This window comes from Dermacentor variabilis, chromosome 1 (assembly GCF_050947875.1).
Source record: "Dermacentor variabilis isolate Ectoservices chromosome 1, ASM5094787v1, whole genome shotgun sequence".
Classification (NCBI taxonomy): Eukaryota; Metazoa; Arthropoda; class Arachnida; order Ixodida; family Ixodidae; genus Dermacentor; species Dermacentor variabilis.
The window spans coordinates 104,931,963-104,959,438 of record NC_134568.1 but is presented as its reverse complement, the minus strand read 5'-3'; the positions used below and the strand labels follow the sequence as shown (position 1 = coordinate 104,959,438).

At 44.7% G+C, this 27,476-nt stretch overlaps 1 protein-coding gene across 1 annotated transcript in view; it reads left to right on the top strand.

Moving 5' to 3' along the window:
* LOC142579715 (O-acyltransferase like protein-like) overlaps positions 1-27,033 on the top strand; it is a 60,673-nt gene extending 33,640 nt beyond the window's left edge. Inside the window, exons 7-15 of the mRNA XM_075690245.1 lie at positions 1,280-1,376; positions 5,252-5,329; positions 12,669-12,834; positions 17,975-18,054; positions 18,877-18,996; positions 21,154-21,274; positions 23,444-23,627; positions 26,289-26,431; positions 26,590-27,033. Coding sequence (XP_075546360.1) covers positions 1,280-1,376; positions 5,252-5,329; positions 12,669-12,834; positions 17,975-18,054; positions 18,877-18,996; positions 21,154-21,274; positions 23,444-23,627; positions 26,289-26,431; positions 26,590-27,033 — 1,433 coding nt within the window. The remainder of the gene's footprint in view (positions 1-1,279; positions 1,377-5,251; positions 5,330-12,668; positions 12,835-17,974; positions 18,055-18,876; positions 18,997-21,153; positions 21,275-23,443; positions 23,628-26,288; positions 26,432-26,589) is intronic.
* The last annotated feature ends 443 nt before the right edge of the window (positions 27,034-27,476 follow it).

Here is a 27,476-nt window from a genome sequence, read left to right as displayed (position 1 = left end):
AAAAACCGCGAATACGCGCCGCATCCAGGTGACATGTACGCGTTAAAGACGCATTAATATGCCGAACAAAACTGAATTTTTCTCTCCAATAGCTGGAGACTGTCCTGTTCCAAAAGGAATAGAAGATGGCAGCCCGCCGATTGCTCTGGTACTAGCTACTCGGAGCTGCCGGGGAGCATAGATTAATTTGCGCATAATGAACGTTATTCCGTGGTAGTATAACGTTATCGAGTCCTTTCGGCACGTATACGACATCACTTTGCCAACTCTTCTTTGCTGAGGATCCGCTCAGGCGACATTTTTAGCGTTCCGTTGCACGCCGCCGCGATTTTCGACAAGCCACCGCAAGCTAAGTAAGGGGAAGCGGACCAATCACAGACGTCGACACCACCCTCCTCATCCGGTTATCTACTTTCACTGTGCTGGCTCCGCCCCATCGAAACTCTGTCCACTTGAGCGTGCTACTCGCCTCTTCTCAGCCAATTATATAAGAAAAACTGCTCAATGCAGGCAATGTTATTCGCTTTGAAAGCAAAAGAAAGTGACATTCTATAAACGACAAGCGTGTTTGATTGGGCTTTTCAGGCAACGCTGCGGGTTACCGCCCGATGCTTTCGTTGGTGGGTACGTAAATTTGACGTCAGGAGACTGGAATAAAAACACATTGGAATAGTTTTACGTTATAGGGCCCATGGACAGCACCATCAGCATCTTATATCCTTAACCGCTGCCTAGCTGTCCATGCCTTTGTGAATTCGCCTATTCGGGGACGAATTCAGAAACCTTTTTTTCTCCGTAAGTGCTGTATCCTATTGGCCAGCCGTCTTCCACAATACGTCCAACGTCACGATTGGCTCACAACTGCTGTTACGAAGAATGCTTAAGTACTCCTTTGTGGATATGGACCCTGGCAGCGAATTGACAAAGCTTTTCGTTCCTAAATGGTCCTGGCCATTGGCTGGCCGCGTTCGCCGATAATGTGTTCTGCACCATGATTGGCTGGCATGTGCTTCTACAAACAGTTCTAGCAAAAGAGCTTACTTTTGTGCGGGAATACGAGGGCACTGGGGCCGAATTCACAAAGCTTTTCGTTCGTAAGTGCTGTTTTGCGTTGGCTGATCGTCTTCGTTAATAATATGTGCTACATCACTACTGGCTGGAACGAGCGCTTTTAGTCTAAGAATGTTTTGTGAATACGGGCCCTAATTTTCAAGCTATCTTTACAGTCTATGACGAGCACTGCAAAGGGGTCCAACTCGCTGGTTTCTGTTTTGCTCAGGTGGATTGCTGAGGGCCTACGACAACATCTCAAGTGACATCCTGTTCTCTCCTTTTGTGAACTACACCCTGGCTGCCAACACCTTCTTCCTTGCCACGTGCGTAAGACAAAATATCACTTCTGATCGATGCTAGTGGGCAGCATCTTATCAAGGATAGCTTATTGCGTAGGGGGCGGGGGAGGGCATCACCAAAGAACTTGCGACGCAATCGCCGCTGCCTGTGGCCTGAAGGCATTTTTAGCTGTCAGGAGGCTGAGAACCCTTGTCTTCGTTCACTGTGCCATTCATCTCCACTAAATGAGTGTCGGGCGGAGATTCAGTTCTGTTCTGTTGGTGAATAATTAGATGCCAGGAAAGTGGAACTTTGTCTGCGCGTGCCATTATAGCACTTCATGGGACAGATTACTCAGGCGTAACAGATACGGGTAGCACTTCCCCCGTTTTTAAAGTTACCAGAAGTTTAGAATTTGTCTTTGGAAGAAGCTCAGCGCCGCCACCTGGACTGGATTGTATGAATAGGCGAACACCAATTCAGCAGCAGAAATCACGGTCACGCGATGCAATAAACTAAATAATACTATTTCCCGAAGTAATCTTGAATTATTTGTTTAAATCTCATGTTGCGATTGCCTAATCGCAGCTGCCAGTTATCGCAGCAGGAATCTCAAAACGAAACCACTAGCTCGAGATATCCGTTTATCAATTTGTGATTGAATGCACCGCCATTCTGCTTATTATTTTCCCGAAAAGCTTTTCTTGCGCATTGCGATAGAAAACAGCCTAGGATTCTATTATGTGTTTTCGGGTGCTTTCCGGAGACTCATTTATCAGACTTCCTTCTAAATGAACACGCCTTAAAACTGCTGTGGTTCAATTTTGGAATTTTAACATGCATCGTCAAGTAAATATAGTTAGGGTTAATTAATAATACACTATTAACCGGGTAATTGTATACTTTGAGATGTGCCACATCCTCTTCTTCAGGTAATTTTGAAAAAATGTGTTCATGACCATACCAAAATAAATAAATAAATAAATAAATAAATAAATAATTGCCAGGTATACAATATCCGAGGGCGATGTCGTTGACAAATACTACACAATTCTGGTAAAATCACATTTTGTGCAAGTGCATCATCTGGACGTTGCACGCCACCACCAATGTACGACGACTGCCTTCGTACGCCGCTCCTGTTGCAGACGATGGATGCCGCAATAATCGGCCTCAATGCGCTGAGAAGAGATGCCATGCTCCGCGCCGTTTCATATCGCGAGAAAAGTACGTGAGATCCTTCTTTTTGTGTACAACGCTATCTTCTGCATCAGACGTCTAGAAATATGGTCGCATTATGGAGCTTATAAAACCCGACCCATAAATATCCCCGTGACTTCTGGTGGTCAGTCGCCTCGGCCTAGAAACGTGCTTCGCTAAGCCCGTGTCTGCTCGTGTCGTCTGCTGGGGTTCTAGCCTGCTGCAGATCTTGCGGTGGACATTTTGCCGGTATCAAATATATAGCACTCGCCGCTTATGGGCTGATTGTTATAAAGATACTTTGCATGCAGGATGGCAATTTCGCGAGGGGGGGGGGGGTGCGGAGGGGGTGCGAAACATGGTTGCATAAATTTGTAGAAGTATTAAGGAAAATTTTGGAAAGCGTCCCACATCTGCAAGCTCGCACAGGTAACACCCCAAAATGAATATTATTCTGCATTTTGAATGTAAAAACTTTGCCCGCATTCACAATGCACTTGCTACGCTGCAACGGTTCGTACATCGTAGCGCCGGCCAATCGTGACAGCGAACATATTATCAGTGAAGGTGGTCAGTCAGCGGCGAAGATTTCGTACGAATAAAACGCTTAGTAAATTCAATCCTTGGCCTTTTTATTCGCCTAGATTCATTTAACACAACCAAGCGTCCTCAATAAAACGCGGATAGATGCAACGAAATGCGAACACTCTACTTACTGTCTTGCATAATTCCGTCATTTCTCATCGATCAGTAATCAGTTGTTGAAAGTTGATTGAGCGATGTTATTAACATTAAAGTGTAAATCAAGTCACCTACTCACTATGGTGAACGCTGATAGGCGAAGAGGTGGGCTGCGTCTTTCCCGAAGTGATTCCCTATGCGGCCGCCTGTTTCGCCTGCGGAACGGAACGCTTTTGGTGCCACCCAATCATGACAGCGAAAGTGTCCGACCCATTATAAGCAGCGCTTACAAAACAGAACAAACAAACAAACAAACAAACAACCAAAAGCTTTCTGGATGCGGTCCCTGTGGTCATATGAGCGTGAAGGAAAAAAACCAGTCAAAAAACACAAAGGACAAGAGGAGAGGTTCACACCACAGCGACTGGACTATCAACTGAGCTTTATTAGAATCGGTGTAGTCGCAGCAAGGCCAGCAGAGCGATTCACATTCGAGTTTATGTTTCATCATGGCGCGTGATATCCTATGTCATATCCAGAATGTAGCGCTGCGCAGCGGCCAACTATAACAAAGGAACAGAATTAGAAACGTGCGGAAATGATTGCTACACTACGTTGGCCTTGTTAACCAAAGATATATGTCGGCGTGAGTAGGCGCTGCCACATTGGTATGTGTGGAATAAAAGTAGAATGAACAGAACGACCAATAGGGAACCGTTCAAGAATGGTAGGCGTTCGAGGTATTTTTTCGCCGACGTCAGAGAAATGGCGGCAGCACAGATTGCCGTCCTTTCCTTCTTTCTGTCTCTCTTTTTGCATATCATTCCGCAGAAAGAATGCATCTGTTTGCGGGACTCGGTGTACGCGAAACATCTCACCTAAGCACTTGTCATGTGATGCTTTCGGCACTCACTCAAGGTACTGGTTGGCTGTCGCTACATAGCGTCGACCTCGTATGTTGGTAACCGACGCCGATCACTCTGGTTGAGTGATTGCCGAAAGAATTGGCGTATTAGAAGTCTGCGCTAAAACAGTATTCTTTAATATGTGACGAGCAGAGAGCCATGATTATTCATTTATGCGCTCGTGTGTTGTTTTGCTACGCTTTGTTTTCTCAGTGATAACCACACGTACGCGATAATGACGCGTCACGGCGCGTATACGCGCCTATGCGCGGCGGTGGCACGCGATACTAGGCGTGCATTGAGGTAGAAGAAAGCCGGCCGACCTGTGTGAACTTGCAGAAACACAAGCCCCAGTCCGAGCGACCTAAAGTTCCAAACAAAAAGGTGGCCGCACCCGACGCGCTCCTTGTAGCCTCCTAACGTTTTTCCGGCAGGCAGTGTTCATGGGGAACTTTTTCTATGCGGTCCTGCAGGCCACCTCGCTGCCTTCTCCCACCCAACTGAGAAGCAACCTTTGCGCATGCGTCAGTGGCGTTGAACGCGCGATCACTCGCAATTAACACTTTCGAATTAATACTTATGAATTTGGAAAAGTACTTTCAACAGTTAGTAGACGGTATCCCGTGGATGTCTGGAAACCTTAATTCAAGCAGAAATGCTACACCGTTTTCTTACAGCAATGATACTAAAATAATGTTCACCCCTGCACTTCTCATTTCTATTGCTCTTGTTGGTTTCACGATAGCGGCTCTCTTACGTACTTTTTTCATAACGAACTGCTTCCTGCCGTTGTGATTGACGATGACAGCAGGTCATAAAACTTTGCTCAAATGTTACATTATTGCCGTGCAGCTTCAAGGCATAGGGGTCATAGTAAGAGCAAATAACCTTTGTTTTTTTTTTCTCATACTGTCTTTTTATTCAGGTTCTTGCCACATCTTAAAAGTTATACTCTGCACTCAACTTTTTTTTTACCTTTTTCTTTCCGTCATTCTCATGCATTTGCATGTTTCTGTCTGCTTCCGTATCGCCTGTGCGTACACAGCTTTCGAGACAATAGTCGATTCTACAAAAACTTCCTGGTACCTCCTGTCAAAAGGAAACTTAATTTGCTGGATCTCATCTATTTGCAGCGGCCTATTTCTGGCCTACAAGTGCGAGCTGTACTCTTACAAGTCGGTCTTCAGCATTCTCCTGCAGAAATACTTCCGGTAAGTGCGCGCAACGCTACCGTCACGTTTTCTGCATTCACGGATGTGTACTATACCTTTCACGGGTGGCCGAGACGCTCTTCTGTGTCAGGCGCTGGCGTGGATTGATCGCCCTAGCTGAAACTATGTTTATGGATGTTTTTCTGATGACAGTTTATTTCCTAGCATGAATTATCTAGTTTACCACTGCTACTGTAACATTGAGTACTTGATCCTGCTGCCCTTATCCCAAACCATTTGGAACAGCCGGTTCTGAATGAAGATGAAACTACCGCGGAAACGCACTCCTTGTTTTCTAAATCAGACTTGTAGCGCTACCTGAGAAGCAGCGAGGGTAACATAAACACCGATGCATCGCCTCCGAGACGGCTGGCGTGACACGCTACGTTCTGTGCCGCCGGCCAGGATGCGGAAGGTGTGTTCAGGCGGCATATTCAACATGTCTAATGGTAACAGTTGTACAGAATGTTCCAGCTTTCCATATGCAATCAGCTATCGGAAAATAAAAAGTTAATAAAGAGGTAGCGAAGCTTTTTTAACGAGTCGCAATAAACCATGGATTGGCTTCTAGAAGAGGGTCTCTAAACATGCGTGTGACTTCCCGTTCTTGTGCAGGTCAATTTTGCGTAGAGAGGTTAAATTTCATTGATATTATGAATCAGTAAGAGTAGCTTCATTCCTGTGTCATTGTTTCATGAAGGATAAATAATACAAAGATATCAAATGGGAAATTTAAACTGCATCTCCTGCATCACCAGAGTACAACTAAAATACAGTGAAATGTATGACTTACTGAAGCTGAAATATGAGACATTGTGAATGAAATTGAATTGAAATTGTGAATGCGAATTTCGAGATAAAGAAGACGCAGGAAAGAAGGATAAAAAATACCTATATGATAGTAGCATGACCATGAAAAAAAAAAACATTCAGAAGGCGCAATTTTTTATACTGTTCAGTTTACATTTCAGGTACATCATGAACGTTTGTCGGCAGAGATATTAATACATAGGTTGCACATTGCCTGACCTTTGATCCTAAAAGTTCTATTGTGTTCTGTTCTGCCATGTATGAACTGTTGTGGAGAGATTGAGGGGAAGAGAGTCTCGGCTACTCCATTTCTCTGTATTATGCTGCAAAAAAAAGTAAATAAATAAAGGAATAAACCAGGCACGTACGCCGGATATTTTTTCGGGGGGGGGGGGGGGCAACCCAAGGTAACTTTTCTATGCAAATGAGGGGAGGGTACTTTTACTAGTACAAATGTGAACAATCCCACCATACGCCATAAATACCAGTAAACCCGTAAAATAGAATTGAAATAACGTGTATCTCACAGGTACGCCTGTGAGATACACCTCTTCGTTACTTGGCAAACAGCGAACCACATCAAATGGACTCGCGCATGAAAGATAGGCAGGAAGAACCTTGCCAATAACAAGTTAACAAGCGAAAGTGCAAAATAAAGATTTCTAGTAGCGTTTTTTGAATTAGCTCTGGAAGAATTACACAGAAATGATTATTTTTGCAACAATCACAGTTGTTTTGGATCCCTCGTTTACTGTTCTACCAAGTGCCAAAACCGACTCGTGTTGTTATTTCAGAAGTTACGTAACGATGCGAGGTCACGAGTCCCGTAAAACAGCGTAGAGAGCAGGACGCTGCGGTTCTTGACGTACTGCGCCCACCACGGAAGGTTAGAAAAACACCCCGATTAGCACAACAGGGAAGTGGCTACTTCAGGCGGCTCGACTGAGAACTGTAGAAGTGTCATTCAAAACACACGGAATAATTATCCACATACGGTGGCGTTTTCACTACTTCCTTTTTAAATAAACAGACGTTGATTAATAAATATTTTTACCAACAGTTTTCGCTTTTCCCCCCTGTTTGGCTGTCACCTTGGCTTTCTCCCTTAGTAGATAGCTTAATTTCTCATCTCGTTGCGACTCTTGTTCCCAGTTGCCAATTTTGCTCGAAAAGCGCTCTACAATTAGAGAAAAACCAGACGAGGTAACGAGTGACAGTCATATTGCTTATGGTTTGAACGGTTATTTCAATGTCTGAAGTTGGACGCTGTTTCGCAATATTTTATTTTCCGCCTTATCTAACGCATATCGCGGATATATGGTTCCGAGGATCTGCCAGCGTCGCGGCAAGCCGTCACTCGAGGAAATAATGAAGCAAAAGGAAAAGTTAAATGCAAATGTCGTTTTCTCCGGCCACAACTCGTTCCACAAACATACAGACCAGCTGACTATTAACCGAATCCCTTTCCTGGCCCCTGGATCAGTCTAAACAAAGAAGGTTGAACTAACGAAGCAACAGCGCTGCGCGTGATCGTTGAATAGATAGTGAAATAAAAATTGTGTTGGGCATTATAAATAAAATACTATAATTAAAACAATAAACTACGCCCTGTCTGCTGCAATATATGGTGACAACTGAATTGATCTTGAGTTAATCACGCGGGCACCGAATCGAGGAGAAAACTGGCCTCCACACCCCAGAAGATGCCGATAACTATCCGCCATCCAGAAGGAGTGAAAAAATTGACAACTAATCTACTCTGTGAAGAAGGAATGGCAGCGAAAGCTGATAGTCAAAGCTCTCCAACGAAAAGCAAAGTGTTTCACATCCGCTGCGGGTCGGCCTGAAGATAGTGCAATATCGGGTCAACCCGTGGCAAAGGTGAAGCAGGCGTTAAGCACTCCCCATACGTGGGCCGCTCCCGAAGGTAGTGCAACACCGGGCCGACCTGCGGTGGAGGTGAACAGGCATTAACAACACCCCATACGTAGGCCGATGCCGAAGATATTGCATTACCGGGCCCACCCGCGGCGGAGGTGAAGCAGGCGTTAAGCGCTCCCCATACGTGTGCCCATCCCGAAGATTCTGAAGGGCGCGTTACAGGTTCCCGAGTCCACAGGGGTATGTGTCATTGATCTTGGAACCTTTTCGCACTATCACCAGGATCGGCCCACATGATGATTTTTTCTGTTAACGGATATCGAAAGAAAACTATGGAAGTTAGTCATACACTGTTTTCGCTGTAAAAGGCAGCAAAATGTTGACCGCCGAGTAGATTGATTTGTCGGTGCTTTAGGAATGTGTGTGAGGGTTGTGGCGTGGGCGGATAGGGGTCGAGGGGGGGGGGGGGTATGCCGCTTAATTTCCAGATGGGGGGGGGCCCACGGGCCCCTCCCCCCCCCCTGGGTACGTGCCTGGAATAAACGATAACGCTAAGAGAAATAAATAAATCAGCATTAAATGAAACAAATAACGATAACAACATCGTAACATCGTAATGGAGCATGTTGCTAGCTTTTCAACTTTCCTTACGTTCTTGAGTTTCTTCGTACATGTTTCGCAAGTTCGCAAAACACAAGGTTGGTCGTGCTTTCGTTCCCTTGGTGGGGAATGCAAATTACATGGTGCACAAAAAAGAAACACGGGAACAACCTCGCTCGATTTCTTTGTGAGCTCGTCGCATTTTCTAGGCACAATTTATTTTATCCTGCGCAGACTTGATCTTATATTTACGCTCTCCTTTTCCATTGCATATCGAATCTATACGTTTCAGAACCCCAACTAACAAAGGAAAAAAAAAGAGAGGGTAACAGGTGCACGTTGTTCTGCGCAATCTGTACAACGTTTGCACGAAGTTGTTCTTTGTTACATGTGCTACAAGGAATATTTAAAGCTCAACTATACCGCTGATTTGAGGTCAACCTGCTCAACCTTATGAGTTGGCCCCAAACAGAGTCGAGTGGTTTTCTTTTTTCTGCGACATAGCAAACGTTCACAGTCACAATGCGATAAAGAGGGGCTTATTTAGGGTATTTGCCTGACTGAACCTCTAGCGGCGGTGCTATTGACTAATGGGTCCATAAGAAATTCCTTGCGTCTGTCGCAGCTCTCTCTCTCTCGTATTTTTATCGCGCATACAATGAAAAGTATCGTGATGCACAAGTTTCGGACACCTGCGCCCTTACAGCGACAAAAATGGTTTGGGTGAAGGGTTTGAGGGCGAATTTTATGCAATCCATAAAATGGAGTACCTTTTTTTCATCTTCTCATCCTTTTAATACGCTCAGAAATGTTTGGTGGTTATTAGGATACCCACCTGGTCGACCGTGAAAACTTCTTGTTTTCATAAAGGAGTGCCTGCCTTAGTGAGACAGACGGGAAGCATCTGGTCGGTTTTAGGCTTGTCAAGTGGGCGCATAGGTCTAGTCATATGAATATTTCAACCAACGACTCCATTACGGCTAACCTTTGTGAGATGTCCAAAGTGTCCGATTTACTGGACACCAAGCATTGTAAATAAAAGGTTTTGTCTGAAGTCATACTCTTGAAAATTTTGCTCTGGGAGTTAATCAGGTCATGCTACCAGAAAGCGCAGTGTCGGAAAACGACAGCACGAACACTTCTGTACAAATTTAAAGCAAATGACAGCGATATCTCATGGAGCCTTTCCTTGACAGAACAAAACCAAAAGCCAGTCGACACTCGATGAGGTCTTCACAAAACTATCTACAGGGTGTTCAGAATTAAGCTTTATGGTTTTCTTAAAGTTAGGCACTGGGAGGCAAGCGAAGACCACCTGTGCAAATAAGTTATGTGGCCAGGGGGACACCAAGTGAGATTATAGTTATCGCTGTCAGCAGCCCAATTAACTAAAGTTGAATAATTAACTTTTTGTTGACTGCAGTAAGTGGGTATGTTTGTATTGAAAAGTTACAGGCAGTCGTGTTTCAGTATCAGCCGGAAGAACTCTTCTAGCGTGTCTGTGCTCCGAGGTATCCGACTCCAAATTTTAATCGTCGTTCGCATGATTACGCATGCAAGAGAGTTAGGATCGGCGCAAAGCTCCTCCCTGATGTGACGCGGCTATTGCGTGCGACGTTTAGTCTGACAACAGGGCGGAGGCATAGGCAAAGATGATAACAGTCTCCCTTCCCCTCTCGGCTGACAAAATAAAAAATAGGAGACCCCCGAACCGCTGTCGTAACACGCAACCACGCAGCCTGCAACGAGGGCGTCACGTTAGGGAGGAGCTTAGCGCCGATCCTCACTACCTTGCATGCGTAATCATGCGAACGGCAATTAAAAATTGGAGTTGGATATCACAGACACGCTAGAGAGAGAGAGAGAGAGAAATAACGTTTATTTGCACCCGCAAAAAAGAGCGCCGAGGAGTCAAGAGTCTTCCTGTCTCTTCGGCTTGCTCCTCCCTTTTCAGCTGGCTGATGCTCCTTGGAGCTCAGCGGTGTCCAGGGCCATGCGGATGACTTCTCTTTGATCATCTTCCTTCGAGCTGGTCATTAAAGTATCCCAGGATTGTCTATCCCTATCTGGTTTATTGTACCTAGGACATGTCCATATTATGTGTATCATGTCCGCTTTTGCCCCGCAGTGTTTGCAATTCATGTTCTCAATGCTATCGTGCCATCTCTTCAGAATGTAGGGGTTGCAGATCACCCCCGCTTGGAGATGCCTCCATGTTATCTCTTCTTCAATTTTAGGTGATTGGGCTGCTGACAGCGATAATTATCACCTCACTTTGTCCCCCTGGCCACATAACCTATTTGTACAGGTGGTCTCCTCGTGCCTCCCAGTGCTTAATTTTATGAAAATCATGAAACTTAATTTTAAACACCCGGTATATTAGCGGCACACCTTTGTCAGTAACAGAGAATAGCCACTGTAGGTGTTTATTATAGTTACTCAGCTACGCTTTTGTGCCACCGCCGATGACAGCGAAATTAAAGCTATATGATAGCACGTTTGTTTTGACGACGAGTGTCAGACTTACGGTGCACTTATTAAGTAACGCTGCACTGATATGCCAATCTTTCTCCTCACATGCACCTCGGAACTTCATGAGATCAAGTGATAATTTCGTTCTTAAGAGGATGCTTTAGGTCGGGCCCAACTCCGACGGGGCCTATTCAAATACATGTAAAACGCAAAAACGTTTTTATGAGATAACCCCTGGACCGATTTTAATGGAATGTGTTGCATTTGAAAAAGAAAGTTAAATTCTAGTGACTGTTGGAAGCGGAATTTCGATTTAAGGCTTGAATTTTATTAAAACGATTTTCAAAAATTTGACCGTTTGAAGAAAATAGAAGCACGGAGTTTACAATTTCATAGCTCTGCATCAAAAACTGATATCGCGGTTCTCTAAACGGCATCCATTAGATCATTCAAAGCGGACAAATTCAATACGTCATGTTACATCTTACGTGAATTGGTTACGTTGGTTACAAAGGGTTTTGCAAAAGTTGTATTTTCCTATTACTATATTTTTTTATATTCATGTGTAACATATCAATTTTGTCCACTTTAGATGTACTATTAGATGCAATTCACAGAAATGTATTATCATTTTTACTTGTTGAGTTACAGAGTTGTAAACTTGATAGTTTCGTTTTTTGAAAATTTCCGATTTTTGCCATTTTTTAATAAAAAATTGACGAGATAACTCAAAAATTCGGAACCAACAGTCACTAGATTTTAAGTTTTGTTTTTAAATGCAACAAACCTCGTCACATTTGGTGCAGTGGTTGCCGAGAAAAACTAATTCTCCTTTTACATGCATTTAGATAGGAGCACTCTAGCTAAAGATTCCAAGCCAGTTTTTGCTGAATCTCATAGAATGTCTGCAACTGTCCTTGACGCTGTTTTTCATCCGTAACGGCCGGATCGCATATACAGCGACAATGGATGTTGGGCTTGCGGCTCAGAGGTTGCCCACTGGACGAACATTATAGATTTATGGCAAACGCTGCAGACCCTGTTGGGCATTATCGAACAGAATAAGGTATATGTGTATTTGAAAGATGCACCACCCATTTTACGTTTCATGGTAAGTTATTTAATAAGAAAGTAGCGAACTTTGGAGTTATTGCACACCGATTCACAGAAATGTTACACAAAATAATGACTGGCACGAGTGTGCATACTGAAAAAATGATAACTAATGTTTTACACAATTTACGTGCTTCATTTCACTGGTATTGTGACACTGTTTCTTCCTCTTTCCATTTTTTTTTATCGACGAAATGCAAATACGAAAAGATCAGGATTTTTTTTTTCCGCGTAAAATGTCTTCCTACTTTCCGTGCCCGGCCATTTGCACTCAGTCGCTATTATGTCGACTTGCACCTGGTAACAAGCCAACGTCAAAGTTTTCGTATGTAAGCAAAGTTTCGTTAAAATGGCTGGAGGCACCGTAGCGAAATTTTGCCATTGTGAAAAAAGAAAGGGTATCAAGCGATTTAATTATAAAATAGTGTTTGCTAATGGCTTGTGGGGGCGTGTCGGGTCACAGCATGACGCCGCCGTTCCTGGCCGTGCTGAGCGTCCTCCTGCTGCTGCCGCTGACCAACGACGGGCCCTTCTGGCAGGACTATGCTGGTACTGAGATCGAACGTTGCTCGGCGGTGTGGTGGACCAACCTCTTCTATATTAGCAACTTCTGGAACGCAGAAAGCATGGTGAGTGACAACTTCTTATAAGCCAGGGAAGCGAAAGATGCCGGGCACCATTTGCAATGTTGAATGAGCCCTTCTAGAGGTTCTTAAATGCCCCTGGGCAATTAACATCGGCGAAGGGCCACTTAACGAAAGATGAGTGAATGAAATGCCACGATTGGGATCTCGGTTAGTCACCCTTCGCCGGCGTTGCTACCCAACCCTGTTTCTCTTACGCATCTTTTACACAGCATTGCCAATGCAATATCGCCTTTTGCGAGTTCATTTGTTACTGGTTTATCACTGGAAATATGGCTTTCCCAGGATGTAAAGATGAACTGTGACATGAGCGTTTCGACATAAGGCCTTAGTTTGTTTGTTTGTCTTTTTCGAAAGTGTCCGGCACATGACTGGGGACTAGTCTTAATTGATTTTAGCTTATTATCGACTTGCAATATAGGCTAAGTCGAAGCTCACTTTGATGTGAACGCAATTATTGTGGAAGTAGGGGTGAGTAGGCATTCCGGGACATGCGTCAAGACTTTGCCCGAAAACTACGCTGATGCATCTGTAGCAGTAGCAGTAGCATCAAAAACGTCCTTGTGGACGGGATGGCCTGAATAGAGGGTAGAGTAATCCTATTTCTATAACGCCAAGATTTTCCGGTTCATGTTACTGAATACAGGAGGATTGTGCCTTTTCTCGATCGCGTCACAGTTAACACAGCATTACCAGACCGAACTACTAAATTGATGAAAAGGTAAGCGTGGTTCGTGATGCCTGGCGTCTGACCGTGTGCTTTGGAATCCGACATGACCTTTTCAGACCGATGACAACAAAAAAGCAGCCGAAAAACCAACCCACACTACCCAAGCGTATGTCAAAGTTGAGTAGCCGGAGGCCTGCCTCCGACTAAACAACACTAGTTGTCATGTCCGCTAACATAAACGACGTGGAGACAACGCCACATATCTACAATTTCAATAAATACCGTGGTGCGTTATGTAAAGTGGAAGTGGCATCGCCTCCTGAATCCGCAAGCTCTGTTTCTTGCACTCATGAACGGTTTGTGACTTGCTGGCCCCCAAGTTCTGAATTATCACATTAATCAACACTGCTATAGCGTAAGCGCTGACCAGTCATGAACCGTTCATAATCCCTGAAACACTGTGTCCCTAAGTTATTAAAACTCTGGGGACATTTACCAACAGTCTGCAGAGTTTTCATTAAAAATTCTTCTACGCTATCAATAAATCGTAGATTACTCATGATTAATGTATACACTATGTGCACTTATTAGGAATCCTAAAAGTCGCACCGCTTTCAGCATACTTGTCCTAAAGATCTCCGAAAATAGGCTTTTGTGTTCCATGTAGTTTTGTCCCGCAGTGAAAAAGGAAGGAAGCGCGGAACGCCACTCCATTTCGCACCAAATTTTCTAGGGAATATCTCGAAACTGGTGCTAGTCTGTTGATGCATCCCAAGTGGTGATGCACTGAGCAGGAACAAGCTTGAATATCGTAATTGCAGCATGTTCTCTGAGTAAGTGATTAAAAACTATGTATTCAGTATTAGTTGAGTTGAATGGATAATCAGTAACTGTTTGTGATAACCATAGGCCCGAATAATACGCCATTCCAAACAAATAAACTCTTTCGCTCTACTGCTTTGATTTTATTAACGTGGAAGTTTTCGCTGAAGTGCCTTGTGTTAGGCTATAGGAAAGATCTATGACGAGCCGAAATAGTGCCTAAGATGTCTGTAGAGGTCTTATAAAGTGCATACATTACGTTAACAAATAGCGTGTAAAGTGTTTTTTTTCTCTCTCTTTTTTTTCAATTTCAAGTGTTAGCTTTCCCGCAATAGCCCTAGCCTCTACAATGCTGGACGGCCTGGTTCGCATGCACCTTCCATTCGCATGGTTATATTGGCTTTACTATGTTTCAATGACTGCATACTGACTTGAGCACCATTCTAATGTCGTATTTCTAGAGGCTTTTTCATAGCAGAGAAGATGAGCCTGTTGGCAAAGCCATTTACTGTATGTAAAGCTAATTGTATTTGTAATGAATTAAGTTGTGAAAACTATCAGGGATGAACGTTTCACCCAAGTTGCGCGAAACTTGTCAAGCCGGAAGCTGTCAGACATCAAGTTGAACGACTGACATTCAAAACGCCTGAAGCAATAGTTCGATTTTAAACATTCCTCCACACTCGTATAAAGCAGACGTATAAAGAGGAATAACATAGCGTGGATGACCGCATGCACTCTGCGTGACCGTAGGTGCTCAGAGTCAGGAGTGCCGTAATAGAAATGTCAGTTGACTTCTCATTCGCAATAGAGGAACTCAAATTCCAAAATGATTCCTATGTTAATGATCCAACATTGAGAAAGAACATTTTCGGCTCCTTGGCAGTTCGATGTCACAGAAAGGACAGGCGATGGCCGGGGCCGTTTCTGAAGTTCTCGCGCTCCGCCACGACGCACCTTTCCGATGCTCCCATTCGGTTACCTTCCACTACCCTTCAAAAGCATTCGGGTCATCTCTCACGATTACGTGATTGTATTCGATACTCCTGAGATACTTCAGACAATCGTTAGGCTCGCCGAACATTGCGTCACACATGTCTCTTTGCTTCATTTGCCATCTCTTCAATGCGCTGATATTTGTCGCCCCATTTTGCTCCTACAGCACAGTGCGATCACTGTCAGTATTCTGCTTACGGCGCGTGGTTTCTACCATGGTGCGCGTAATACGCAAGCAGTGTCTTGTTGGTGAAGTTAATGGCTGACGCCAGGCTAAGAACCAAAAGGGCCCAAGTTCGGTCCCGACTGATATTGACATGTGTACTTCTTTATCGTTGTCGGGCGACCACTTCTCACCACCTAACAAATGTGCAACTTGTGTAATCAGATTACATAAGTTGCGGGGAAAGACAGCGGACGGAACCATCGATAACATCCCAGAAACTTTTACATGCAGGCGTGTCCTGCGCTGTGCGATAACATTTGTTAGGTGGTGAGAAGTGGTCGCCCGATAAAGACATAGAAGTACACGTGTCAATATGGTTTTATTATTCATTTTCTTTATAACAACTCTTGCCATTTCTATCATAACCTTCTGCATTACACATACAGAGAAATACATCCCGTATACGTATGTAGGAAGGCTGTCGCCTCTATAGTGAGAGGAATTACAGAAGCTACTTTCTCCTCACGTAATATCTTCACGTGGAGAAGCCAGCTTTACCGATGCGGTCTTGATAGGTGCAAACATTTGAAATCGTGTCGGGACTCGTATGCAGCGGCTATAAACCTACGAAACGTTCCAAAGAGCGCGTTTAGTTTGAACCCGGCGTGGTGGCTCAGCGGCTATGGCGCCGCGCTATTCTGCACAAAGTCGTAGGTTGGATTCCAAGCAGCGGCCACATTACGCTAGAAGGGGAATGTATACAAACACTTGTGTATATAACTAAAGAACCACATACGGTCGAAATGAATACGGCCACCCTATTGCGGAGTCTCTCGTAGCCAATGCGTTCCCTTGGGATGTAAACCTTCATGATATCTATGAATTTGTTAATGATAACGGGCCTAATACAAGTTTTGTTTGATGCGCTACGATGAGCTCTCTTATCATTTGCAATTAAAATGCCGGCTTAATTACAGCAACAACCATTTTACGCATGACAACATAAAACACGATGCTGCCATTTTAACACTGCATAGGGTCTGATTTATGCGGTGTACTTAATTTTTTTAATCTTTATTGCATGCAACATGTATTAGGTATGTTATTAGTCCACAATACTTAAAATAAATGCAAGACGTCTGTTTCTAATTCGATATTCCGTAAAACCTCGTTAACACGTTTCTGTTTGCTGCGTTTTCTCGACATCTTACGTTCTGAAATGCTGGTCTTAATTAGTTCACTTACACTTCATGCGTTTTAGCTTCCCGATTGTTACTCTTCCCTTCCCAAATGTTTTCTCCAAAGGCTGGGAAAGTGCACCCCCAATGATGCGATAAATTCACTCCCTACATAGTGTAACACTGCTTCTAGTGTGACTATTCAGCAGTGCTTCTTAAAGTAGGGGTTTCAATGCTTGGAGGCTTTTTGGCTCTTGCAAAAGCGAATTGGCCCTCCAAACGTTGACATCAGTTTCGCAATTCTAACAGAAACTCGTTGCAAGTGCAACGCTGACGGAAATTCCGAGGATGTGCAAAGCACCGTCAAAGTTGATGAATCTGCCGATGTGGTGCAGGAATCTTGCGAATGCTCTGGCATGAACAGAATGCAATGTCACTGATCGTGAACATGTGTTTTTAAAAGATGGTATTGAGACATCGGAACACTGATCGTGTCGGACATTGTCACCGATCTCTAAACGGTTCACGACATCGAAAAAGAAAAGAGTAGTTAGGGTGAACGAAGGCACAAGCAGTCTATCTACACCAATGCACGTTCACGGACGATGTCGTGGCATTTGATACCTTGAGCGGTTACATCGATATACGTGGTTGCGATGAAGTTGAAAGAGGGATGGGAGTTCTTGAAAAGAGGCTGCTATTGTCGAAAATTTGACCCGAGTGGCAGATGGAACTCAGAAGCTTCATTAAGTTTGATTCACGGCTACGACTGCTAAAGAAGCCTGTTTAACAATTCATTGTGACCGCCACGCAGTAACATAAAGGTTTGTTTAGCAGATTTTCAATTGTTTGTTTGCGTTTTGTTCAACTTCAAATAGTGCTTTGTGTGAGAGCCACCTTTTGCCCCATTTGTAGTGCTTCCACAAACAATATTGGATGTTGCGTTCATACTAAAGATTAGCACGCTATGTAGGACTTACGCTGAAAATTGTTTCCTGTTTTAGCCATCTTTCCATCAATATCAGAAGCTCAAGAAACGCATCAAGAATGAACAATGCAATGCCCACCTGAAGCCGATCAAGTGCGCTGAGAAAAGCATACCCTGATTTTAGTGGGTTGGTTCGAACCGTGACTTCGGTTTCGACTGTAGAGTGTGGCGCGTCGAAAGTATTCGAGAACATTAAAAGTTTAGTGATCTATGTGTGCTTGCAAAATTAAAAAAAGAACAATGTCTTTCATGACTTATGCCCTTTACTTATCTTTGTTTCTTCTAAAACATATTTTCTATTTCAGTGCCTGTTCGTGACTTGGTACCCAGCTACGGTTATTCAATTTACCATCATAGGGCTCATCTTTCTTATTGTCATAAAAAGGTAACGTCAGTTTTGTTCAGATTTATCGACCGGCTCTGATATTCTGCAATCCTTTCTGTACACCATTATTTGCATGACTGCATAATGAAGTCTCGAATTATAATGTGCTCGAATTTGCATGCCACATAGTTTGGGCCATAGCGTTGGTCTTTGTTTTCTTGTCGACCAATTATTGATCCCATGTTAAGAACGCGCGAACCATATTTTTAATAATATAGGTGCGTTGTGCGTAGTTCTTTCATTTCGTGATCCTTGGCGTGAAGCTTTGAATAAATTATGAGCGTATATTGATGGCCTTAGATGGACTTAGGGCTTCCGAGTTCGTGTACAGTATTTATTATATGTTATTTTATTCTCTAAAGCCAATCATAGAAAAAAATAAAGCAAGGAAATTTATAAAGGGGACAGAGTTCCCAGCGCCAGGCATGAGTTTGCAGAAAAATAGCAAGTTGATAATGATTTGAAGGCCGACATCGGCGTGTTAGTTTCATATCTAAGATATGAAAGCAAGTTTGCTTTGGTAATTTACCTGCTGCCGTTTCCATCGTTGTGCAGGCTTGCATGGGTGGCCGTGCACGCTTGGATGCTTGCGTGTGTCTGCGCAGGATTTACATAAATTTGGTCTGAAGCATGAACCATGAACAAGGAACAACGTTGTCACCTAACAGAAATGCATAGGGGCAGAGGAGGGGGAGGAAAAAGAGTCCTTCGTCATTGTTAATGCGCTCGTTAACGTTTTAATTGATATTAACAAGTTATAACTTCAATTCGGTCATGTATGCGTGAAAAAAAATGTTTTTTCAACCCCACAAAACCTCGCAGAAACGCAAAGGTTGGCTATTCGAGCGTTCTCGGCTTTGCCCTCGCTGGGTGCGTGGTGACTGGGGCCATCACATTTGCCAAGGATTTGCCTCCAGGAAGCATCTTCGAGCCGAATTACAGGTACACAGCCTGATGCTGCATGACCCAAGTGTCTTCGCTTGCAGTACACCATTGATGCCTTGTAACAGAAGCCATTCCGTTATTGTACGGTTAAAAGTGCATTTTTATTAGCAATATTGCACTTATTGACTGATGTGGACTGTTTTTGTTCAAGTATGACAGAGTTAGAAGGCATGCAGGAGGCAGATAATTATTTAAGATGTAAAATTTGAAGACATGTATATTGACTAAATTTACACATTATCGCCACAGGTATCTGAGTTAGTGTCTATAATTTTGCGGCACAAACTGCTGTATACACTATCCCAAGTACGTTTCCCCAAGCCCCATTTACTCATTTGGTCACAACACATTGCCAAGTTCCCGGAAAACCTGTGTTGCATGTAGCAGGAAAGCATATACCTTTGGGAAGCAAAACGGTGGTCATGGGTGAGGTCTTGCGGTGAAATTATTTGCATTAGAAACGCTGATTCAAGGGCTTCCTTTTTCTTGCACGGTTATCACGAAGCTTTCCGTGGAGAAAGATTGTTCTTTTATTCGTTCTCTAATCTTCAGAAAACATGATCGTTAAAAAATAAATTATGGGTTTTACGTGCCAAAACCACTTCCTGATTATGAGGCACGCCGTAGCGGAGGACTCCGGAAATTTCGACTACCTGAGGTTCTTTAACGTGCACCTATATCTAAGCACACGAGTGTTTTCGCATCTCGCCCCCATCGAAAAGCGGCCGCCATGGCCGGGATTCGATCCCGCGACCTCGTGCTCAGCAGCCCAACACCATAGCCACTGAGCAACCACGGCGAGTAAAACATGATTGTGCGTGCGGCTCTGTCCTGTTTTTCGTTATATGCAGGATAAAATCTTCAATAAATCCAGCCAGCATATTTCCCCCTTCGTTTTGATGAAAGGTACATGCAGATCAGGCGTAGCACTTAATGGCAAACCGTTATATTGTGCGTTACGGTTAGACGCTGACTAAAAGAAAAATAATAACAAAAATCCGGCGGCGCCTGTACGCGACAAGCGTGTTGTGCTACACAGTTCACTGCTCCAACCGGCATTTTCACAGGCTACCGGGTAAGAAACGGATGAAACAGCGGTACGCACGGTCCTCGGGTTTCAACGCACACACAGTATTTTATGCTGACTTGAGAAGTTTTATCTAGCCCTTCGTCAAAAAAAAATGTTGCATATTGTTTGCGCAGCGGCCGATTACTTGTCTGACATAGAGTTGTTTGGGGTGCGGGGATTATTTACTTACATTTTTGTCATTGGTGTTAATTGCGTGAGGCGATTCGCTATCTTAAATTACTTTCTTGGGGCACTATATGTGCTCTTAGATACAAGCCGTCGGTAATTTACGAGCGTACACAACCTGCTTGAAACTGACACCCGACGTAGTACAAAACCCTCACACCGTACTTCCGTTAGTGAATTCCGCTATTTTGCTTATCTGATGTAACTACACTCGTTATGTCATTTTGAGGGGTATCATTAACACACGAGTGGGATCACAGCTGTTTCTATAATGTACGCGCATGTCTGCATCTTTGTTGCATGTCTACGTGCGCACGAGCTTCTTCATATAAGAGCGACTAGGAGTTTCCTTCACAAACGCCTACTCAATCCTAATTGAAGTGGTGGACAGTGCCAACTGCAGCTCATGGGGTGTTGGAGGAACTATCAAACATCTCCTTTGTGACTGCCCAGCATACGAAGATGAGAGTATTGCCCTTCGGACAGCTTTGGGGAACTTAGATGACAGGCCTTTCACAGAAGATCTTGGCGCCGTCGCCTCGTGCGTCTGCTATTATACAATGCCACAAAAGCACTGCTGCGTTTCTTGAAATGCACCACCCTTTCTGAACGCATGTGATTGACTCAGCGATGAACACTTGATTGTATGTGCATCTGTGCAAAGCGTGAACTTCTCTCTTCCTTGTCATCTTTCAATCCCCTTTCCCCAGTGCAGTATAGCTCCTACCGGGCTCAACCAGGTCACCCTCCCTGCCTGTCGCTTACAACTTCTCTCTCTCTCTGTCTCTTCACGCTTTGCATGCACTCTTGCTATGAAGGTAATACGCAGCTGGTAGCATCACTTCGCACTGCGCGTGCAACGAAGTGCCTTCAATATGTCAATGTTCGTCCACTTTCAGGGAAGTCGAGCGCCTGTCTACGTGGATATACCACAAACCGTACACGCACCTGGGCTCGTTTTGCGTTGGTCTTGGCCTGGGCTGTCTCCTTAGTCACTTCGACAAAAACCGACTTTCCAAGGTACGCAACAACCACTTCTTACCTGTTAGTTTGTTCCGCGTCACAGTTGTATGTTTCAAATACCCTGAGCGCAGCCAGCACTCGCGGTGTCTGTGTAACTCGTGTCCCGTTCAATTGCAATGCTAACATACTCCACTGTTGTAGCAGCTGACCAGACAGCATTAGCTAGAAGTATGGGTCCGCATTCACATAAAATACCTTACACTAGAACGGTTCCTAAGTGCAGCTGCCAGCTGATCGTGTTGCTACCGGCCAGTGGTAAAGAGCACGTACGAACGAAAAACTGTATGTATACGGGCCATGAGTATTAAGAGAAAGGTCTACCTCCTGAGTTGCTATCAAAATAAACGAGAGAAGAGAAATTGTTTTCCTAGGGATCCACTGCGTCATGCAGTGGATCCCTAGGATGTCATTGTCATTCGTGCTCGACTAGTTGTCTCATGGTAGTCCAAAAATAGCATGCAACCAAAAAGGACTGCACAATAAATACGACACTTTCGCGAATTGTCGTATTAAAGGTGTGAAAGTGAACAATGATCAAGTCGAAGGCTATGAAAAATGGATTATGGACAACAAATTTTGTTAATCACTGTTGCAGCATCTGTAAGAAACGGGCCTGCATGCTTATAGTTGAATCCATTATGAAGCTATGCCACGTGGCAAACCAACTGAAAAAAAAATAAATACGACAATACAAGGGAGTCCACGCAAATGAGATTATTCAGGGAACACATGCTCACTAATAGTTTCAGTTAAGTTTGCGTGCATAAATAAGGAAAGGGATGCGAGCGCATTTGACGGAGTCATTTTGTGCGCAAACGTTCCGTGATTAAACCAGGAGATCACATCCAGGCTGCAGCGACCGCATTCCGATGGAGGCGAAATTCAAAAGCTCGCTAGTACCATGCACTGAGTGCACGCTAAAGAACACCAGGTGGTCAAAATTTATCCGGAGCCCAATACTACAACAAGCCCCCATAATAATGTCGTAGTTTTGACCCGTAAAACCCCCGAATTTAATTTATAATTTAGCTACAGCTTTTTCTTAACTAGTAGCACATTAGTGAAATGTCGCACGCAACACATTAGAAAATTATCTGCTTTTCCTGGGTAAAGCTTGGGCGCCATTGACACTTATAGAGTAGTCCAATCCCGGTGTGACCCACTCTAGCGGGACAAATTTCCATCTGCGGCAACCGCATTCGCGATGCGCAAGTAATGCGCAACCACTCATGTGCCGACATTCGGCCCGCGTTAAAGAACCTCAAGTGGTCTAAATTATTTCGGAGTTCTCCCCATTTCCCATTTGCGTCTCTGGGATGCCAAATCTCATGAATGAATAACAAGGCATACCTGATCTGTCAACACGTATCCTGGGTCGTTTTAACAAAGCAGTTCATATGCCAGAGGAGTTAGTAAGAAGAGGCGACGGTCACTTGTGATAGCGAGCATATAATTAACGAAGGCCCTTGGCCAATGGCAAATTACTTTTTTTTTCAAAATGAAAAGCTTTCCAAGTTGAACCTCCGGCTCTCTTTTATCTGACAGCGTTCGAAGTGCTGTACCGACTTCGTGACAGAGTGTGCAGCGTGCCAAATTGAACATTTATCTTTAAAAACAAGAAACAAGCAAGTGGAAAGAGAAGCCTCACTAGCGCTCGTCTTGTTACACGCTCTTATAAGGACTCGCGATAATGCTGTGTCATCAGCAGGAAGCCCTTCGGGGTGCTGCTCATGCCGCAGCCCTTAATCGGATAAAGAGTGCAACGTCCCCGTCCGAGCCCGGCCTTCGTTTCTCCGGAGCCGCGCTGCTCAGCGCAGACAGTGCCATAGGAGAATGCGCTTCGCCGCATTTTTTTCACCGTTGCGCGTATTCGGCGAACGGGCGCCGAACTCAAGCGCCGTTGCATGAGATAAGCGACTAGCAGAAGTTGCAAACTTTGGCGCTCGGAGGCGTCCGGAGCTGCCTCAGTCGCGGTCAACGTCAGATAAAGCGCGACTCAGTTAATAGAGTTCCTTGACGGGTGGGAAGCAATGGTTTGAGGAGCCACGCACCACGCGCTGCTTTACTTCAGCTCTAATGCGTGGAAACGTTGCGCCTTGAGAAGCGAAAAAAAAGTGAAACACGAAGTAAGCAGGAAATAAAACAACCCTGCTGCTGTCGTTGCAGTTGGCCTACGCCATGGGTTGGGTGGCAAGCTTGACGACGACCAGCGTGCTCTTCCACTGCGGCTTCGGCTGGAGCGTGGAGCCAGCCAGTCCAGCGGGAGCCTCGTTGTACGCGGCGTTGCACCGGACCCTATGGGCACTGGCCGTCGCCTGGGTCCTCTACGCCTGTTGCACCTTACACGCCCGTCAGTGCAGTTGATACCGTGCATTGTGGAATATTGTTTTTCTTTACGTCGACATTGCTCGACATGCCTCCTGATTCATTGAGTTCGTAAGATTGGTGTCCCCTCCTCGTGTGTGTAATAGGCAGTTGAACTCCAACCAGTCGTGGGTGCTTTCTCTGTCATAGGAACTCGCCAAAATAAAAAAAAAATTTCACGAGCTTCACTTTAACCATACTTACAATTTCAGCCTATATATTAAAATGTAATTTGAACCGATTTCTTATAAAGGAAAGAAAAGAAGATCCACGCTAACGCTTTTGCTTAGTTAATGCTTAATTGGCAGCTTATTTTAAGACGTAAGACTGAGCAGTCCGTAAGGGTATGTGCCAGTATGAATCCATAACCAAGGGCAATGGTAAAACTGAGGCTTTGTTCATCAACAAAAAGCCTGACTATCGCGTCCACAGTTGCACCCCATTCTAAAACAAACTGTAATATTTTAATGCGATAGCATCATGGGTCAACTTTAACCAGTTTGGAGGTATCTAACGGGAAATATGGGCCGATCCCTAACCCATTACAGTCTAATACAGCGCCTCACAGTGCCAGCTGTCACGTGGGAAGAATGCGAGAAACTGGCACGTGAAGCACGCGCCAGAAGTTTCAAAGAGTCGCGTGAGAGAAGCATATGGGCGATCGTGGCCTGATGGTTAAAGCATTGGGCTGCTCTGCTGGAAGACAGCGGTTCGATCCCACCATCGATCACGCAGTCCTTTGCAGCTTAATAGGTAGACGTCCCCCACATTAGAGGTATCTAGCAGAAAACTCCAGGTGAGCGTACGTGAGCCTGTCACAGTGTGCACGAAATCGCAAGTTTGTAAGAGGTACGCGGCATAAAAATGTCACTTTGGTAACTGAGAGTGGGCAAGCTTGCCCAATAAGCACGCGCGCGCAACTGTAGGGACAGCACAGTCGAAGTTTGCTATCGCATACCTATAGTGCTAAGCCCCGGCCTACTTATTTTTAAATAAGTTTAACCAACTTGCATTTATCAATTGAGTTGATCAGCATCCCGCGGTCGGCAGCCCTTTGCGGTCGGCTCAAAAGCAAAGCATCTGTGCTCGCATAGGACTGAACATCACACGTGTAGCCTGTTTCTATTATTCCTCGTCATTTTTACACTTTAGCTTCTTTCTTTTAGTGCAAGAAACAGAGAACTGAACTAACTCCGGTTAGCTTTGTTGGTTGTCTTTGGCGCAAGCTTATAGACACGTTCCTCAGCCCGATAACAAAGTTGTCCCTGTGACCACAGGTAAGTTTGCCGTCCTGTATCAAAGCTGCTGGACAAATTGAAGTTTTTGTTCACATGGGGATATAGGCCTTTTTTCTACGTGCTCACAGATAAGAAAAAAAATACACCTCATTTATCGATCACATGCATGCAACACTTCTTGCAGATTTTACGTAAGAGCTTACTTGTAACACGGTGTCTAACTGTAATTCAATATTGCTTTCAAATATGGTCTCTAGTAAACAGCGAGAGCGTCTTTATTGGCTTTTCTCGGAGCGTTCCCCTTCTCATCTGTGGTATCCAGCACATTCCAGTCTATTTTACATTTGGTGAGCACCAGGTAACGTGTCAAGTGGTACGTCTTATGTGCTTGGCGCGCTAGAAGAGTTCATAGATATTAAGCTATTCTGGCTATAAAATCAATTGTTTTTATTTGTTATAGACCATATGGCTATACAGCAGCAAAACACGGGATATTAACGCAACAAAGATATCTGAAACACCAGCTCAAATTATGTGTCTTTAAATCCACCAGCTTACAAAGACATTAGGACGCTTTGTATATTGGTGAGAGCTGACTGACACGTTATTCTTCTTCATCTTTATTAACTGTGGGATATTGGGAGCTTGTCCACTGAAAGGCTGGCTACCCTGAAATCTTAGCTGTGAAAAGCAACAAAAAGAAAGAAAGGTCATCAGCGTTACATAACGCGGTCAATGCATGTCTATGTTGAAATAATGAAACATATCATATAGAAACTAGTCCAAAGATCATGGCGGTCAAGAAAGTTTCGCATTAAGACGCACATACTATACTACTGCCCACAGAGGATCGGTCAAGTCATGGTCCTCGAGAAACTGCCATAGAGCATTGAGACACAATATCTGTTTGTTGAGGCATGACCACGTTAGTAAGTTAAATCGGGCTTATTTGCGCAAAAGCAAGTTAGGCTATAATGAGCCATTACCATGGCTTGACCAAGGTCTAAAAACGTTGTGACTCATTGTTACCTTGCATCCAGTGTTTATTTCTACATCACCTTTATATGTTCATTAAACCACCGATGCCAAAATGTCTGGGTGAGCAGATTCTATTGCATACCTAATGCAGGCGATATGTTTGCACTTTTTGAATAAGGAATACGACTTAAAACGTTCATGTTTCGACATTACATGACTTAGGAACGTTATTTGCTTATGCAGTCATCTGGCCGTTTTTGATGACAATCGAAGTACAATATACGTTTTAATTCAACAGATTGCCCACCGTTGAAGTGTTGCAGTGAAATTATTTGTCGACATTTTTGTGATGTTACAAGCATCGATATCAGTGTAACCTTCAACCGTTCGCAGATACATAGGCACTTATATAACAGTTCGAATGTTTACAGGCTTGTTGAACGAGTGGCTCTCGTGGGGGCCCCTGAAGGTGGTCGGCCGGTTGAGCTACTGCATGCTCTTGGTCCACCCGCTGGTCATCGTGTCACAAAAGTCGCAGAACCGGCACATCACTTTCTTCTCGCACTTCGACATGGTGCGTAGTGGGATGACTGGCTTCACATAATTAGTTTTGCATGTGCCTCCGTTTCTACTCACAAGCTCCAGCACTAGAGTTGGCAGAAAATTCAAGAGGCGCTTCAGCCTACAATTTAGGGGTGTCTAGGCCAACTAGAGCTTTTATTTTATTCGCAGATGCACCTCTTCTTTGGCCACTACGCCGTCACCTTAGTGCTGTCATTCTTCGTGCACCTGGGCGTGGAGGAGCCGTTCGCTCAGTTAGGCGAGCTTCTCGGCTCGTGCGAAATCACGTGCCCACCCAGGCTCAAGCAGCTTACGCAGAACCTTTACGCCGGCATGGCCACTCAGCTGCATCGCCGGGAGAGGCAGCAGCGGCAGGCTGCATCAGGCAGGAAAGAGGCACCTGAGGGCGGTAAGAAGGCCCAGCAGCCGTCGCAACAGCAGCAGCAGCAGCAGCTGGACAATCACCACACTGATGTCGCCATCGACGTGGACGTCGGCCGCCAGCTAGAGAACGGTACCGAAGTGGCCGTAATCAAGGAGAATGGCAAGGACACGTCCCACGTCGCGAGGGACGCCCACAGGGATTCCGTTGGCAGCCCGGAAGCCGCCGTGTGAGACAGACGGTGCACTCACGTTGGCTGTAGGAGGTGGCTGTCTTTCTTATGGACAGTGAACACGCTTGAACGGTGCTCGAAGGGGTGACTTGTGCTACTGTCAGTGACATGGCACACGTTTTGCACGGGCGATGATTTGGCGGAACTGGGCATCTTTATCAGACTCGGTACTCGGAGAAGGGTCTCTGTGTCATTCTTTATTCTGAGTGTTTCATGTCGCGTGTTGCTGTGCGCTGCGCAACGGGCAAGGAATTCCGAGTTCCAGATGGATCTGATGGCGCACGATGTTTACCAAATACAGCAGCCCGAGTAATGCACTCTGAGCTGCGTGAAGCTAGAAGAACGAAGGTGAACAGTCCTTCAGGTAGATGAAATTTCCCACAATTCAATTCCAGAATTCTGTGGTCCCCCTTGAAGGGTGCGCGGATTCCAAGCAATATAGAT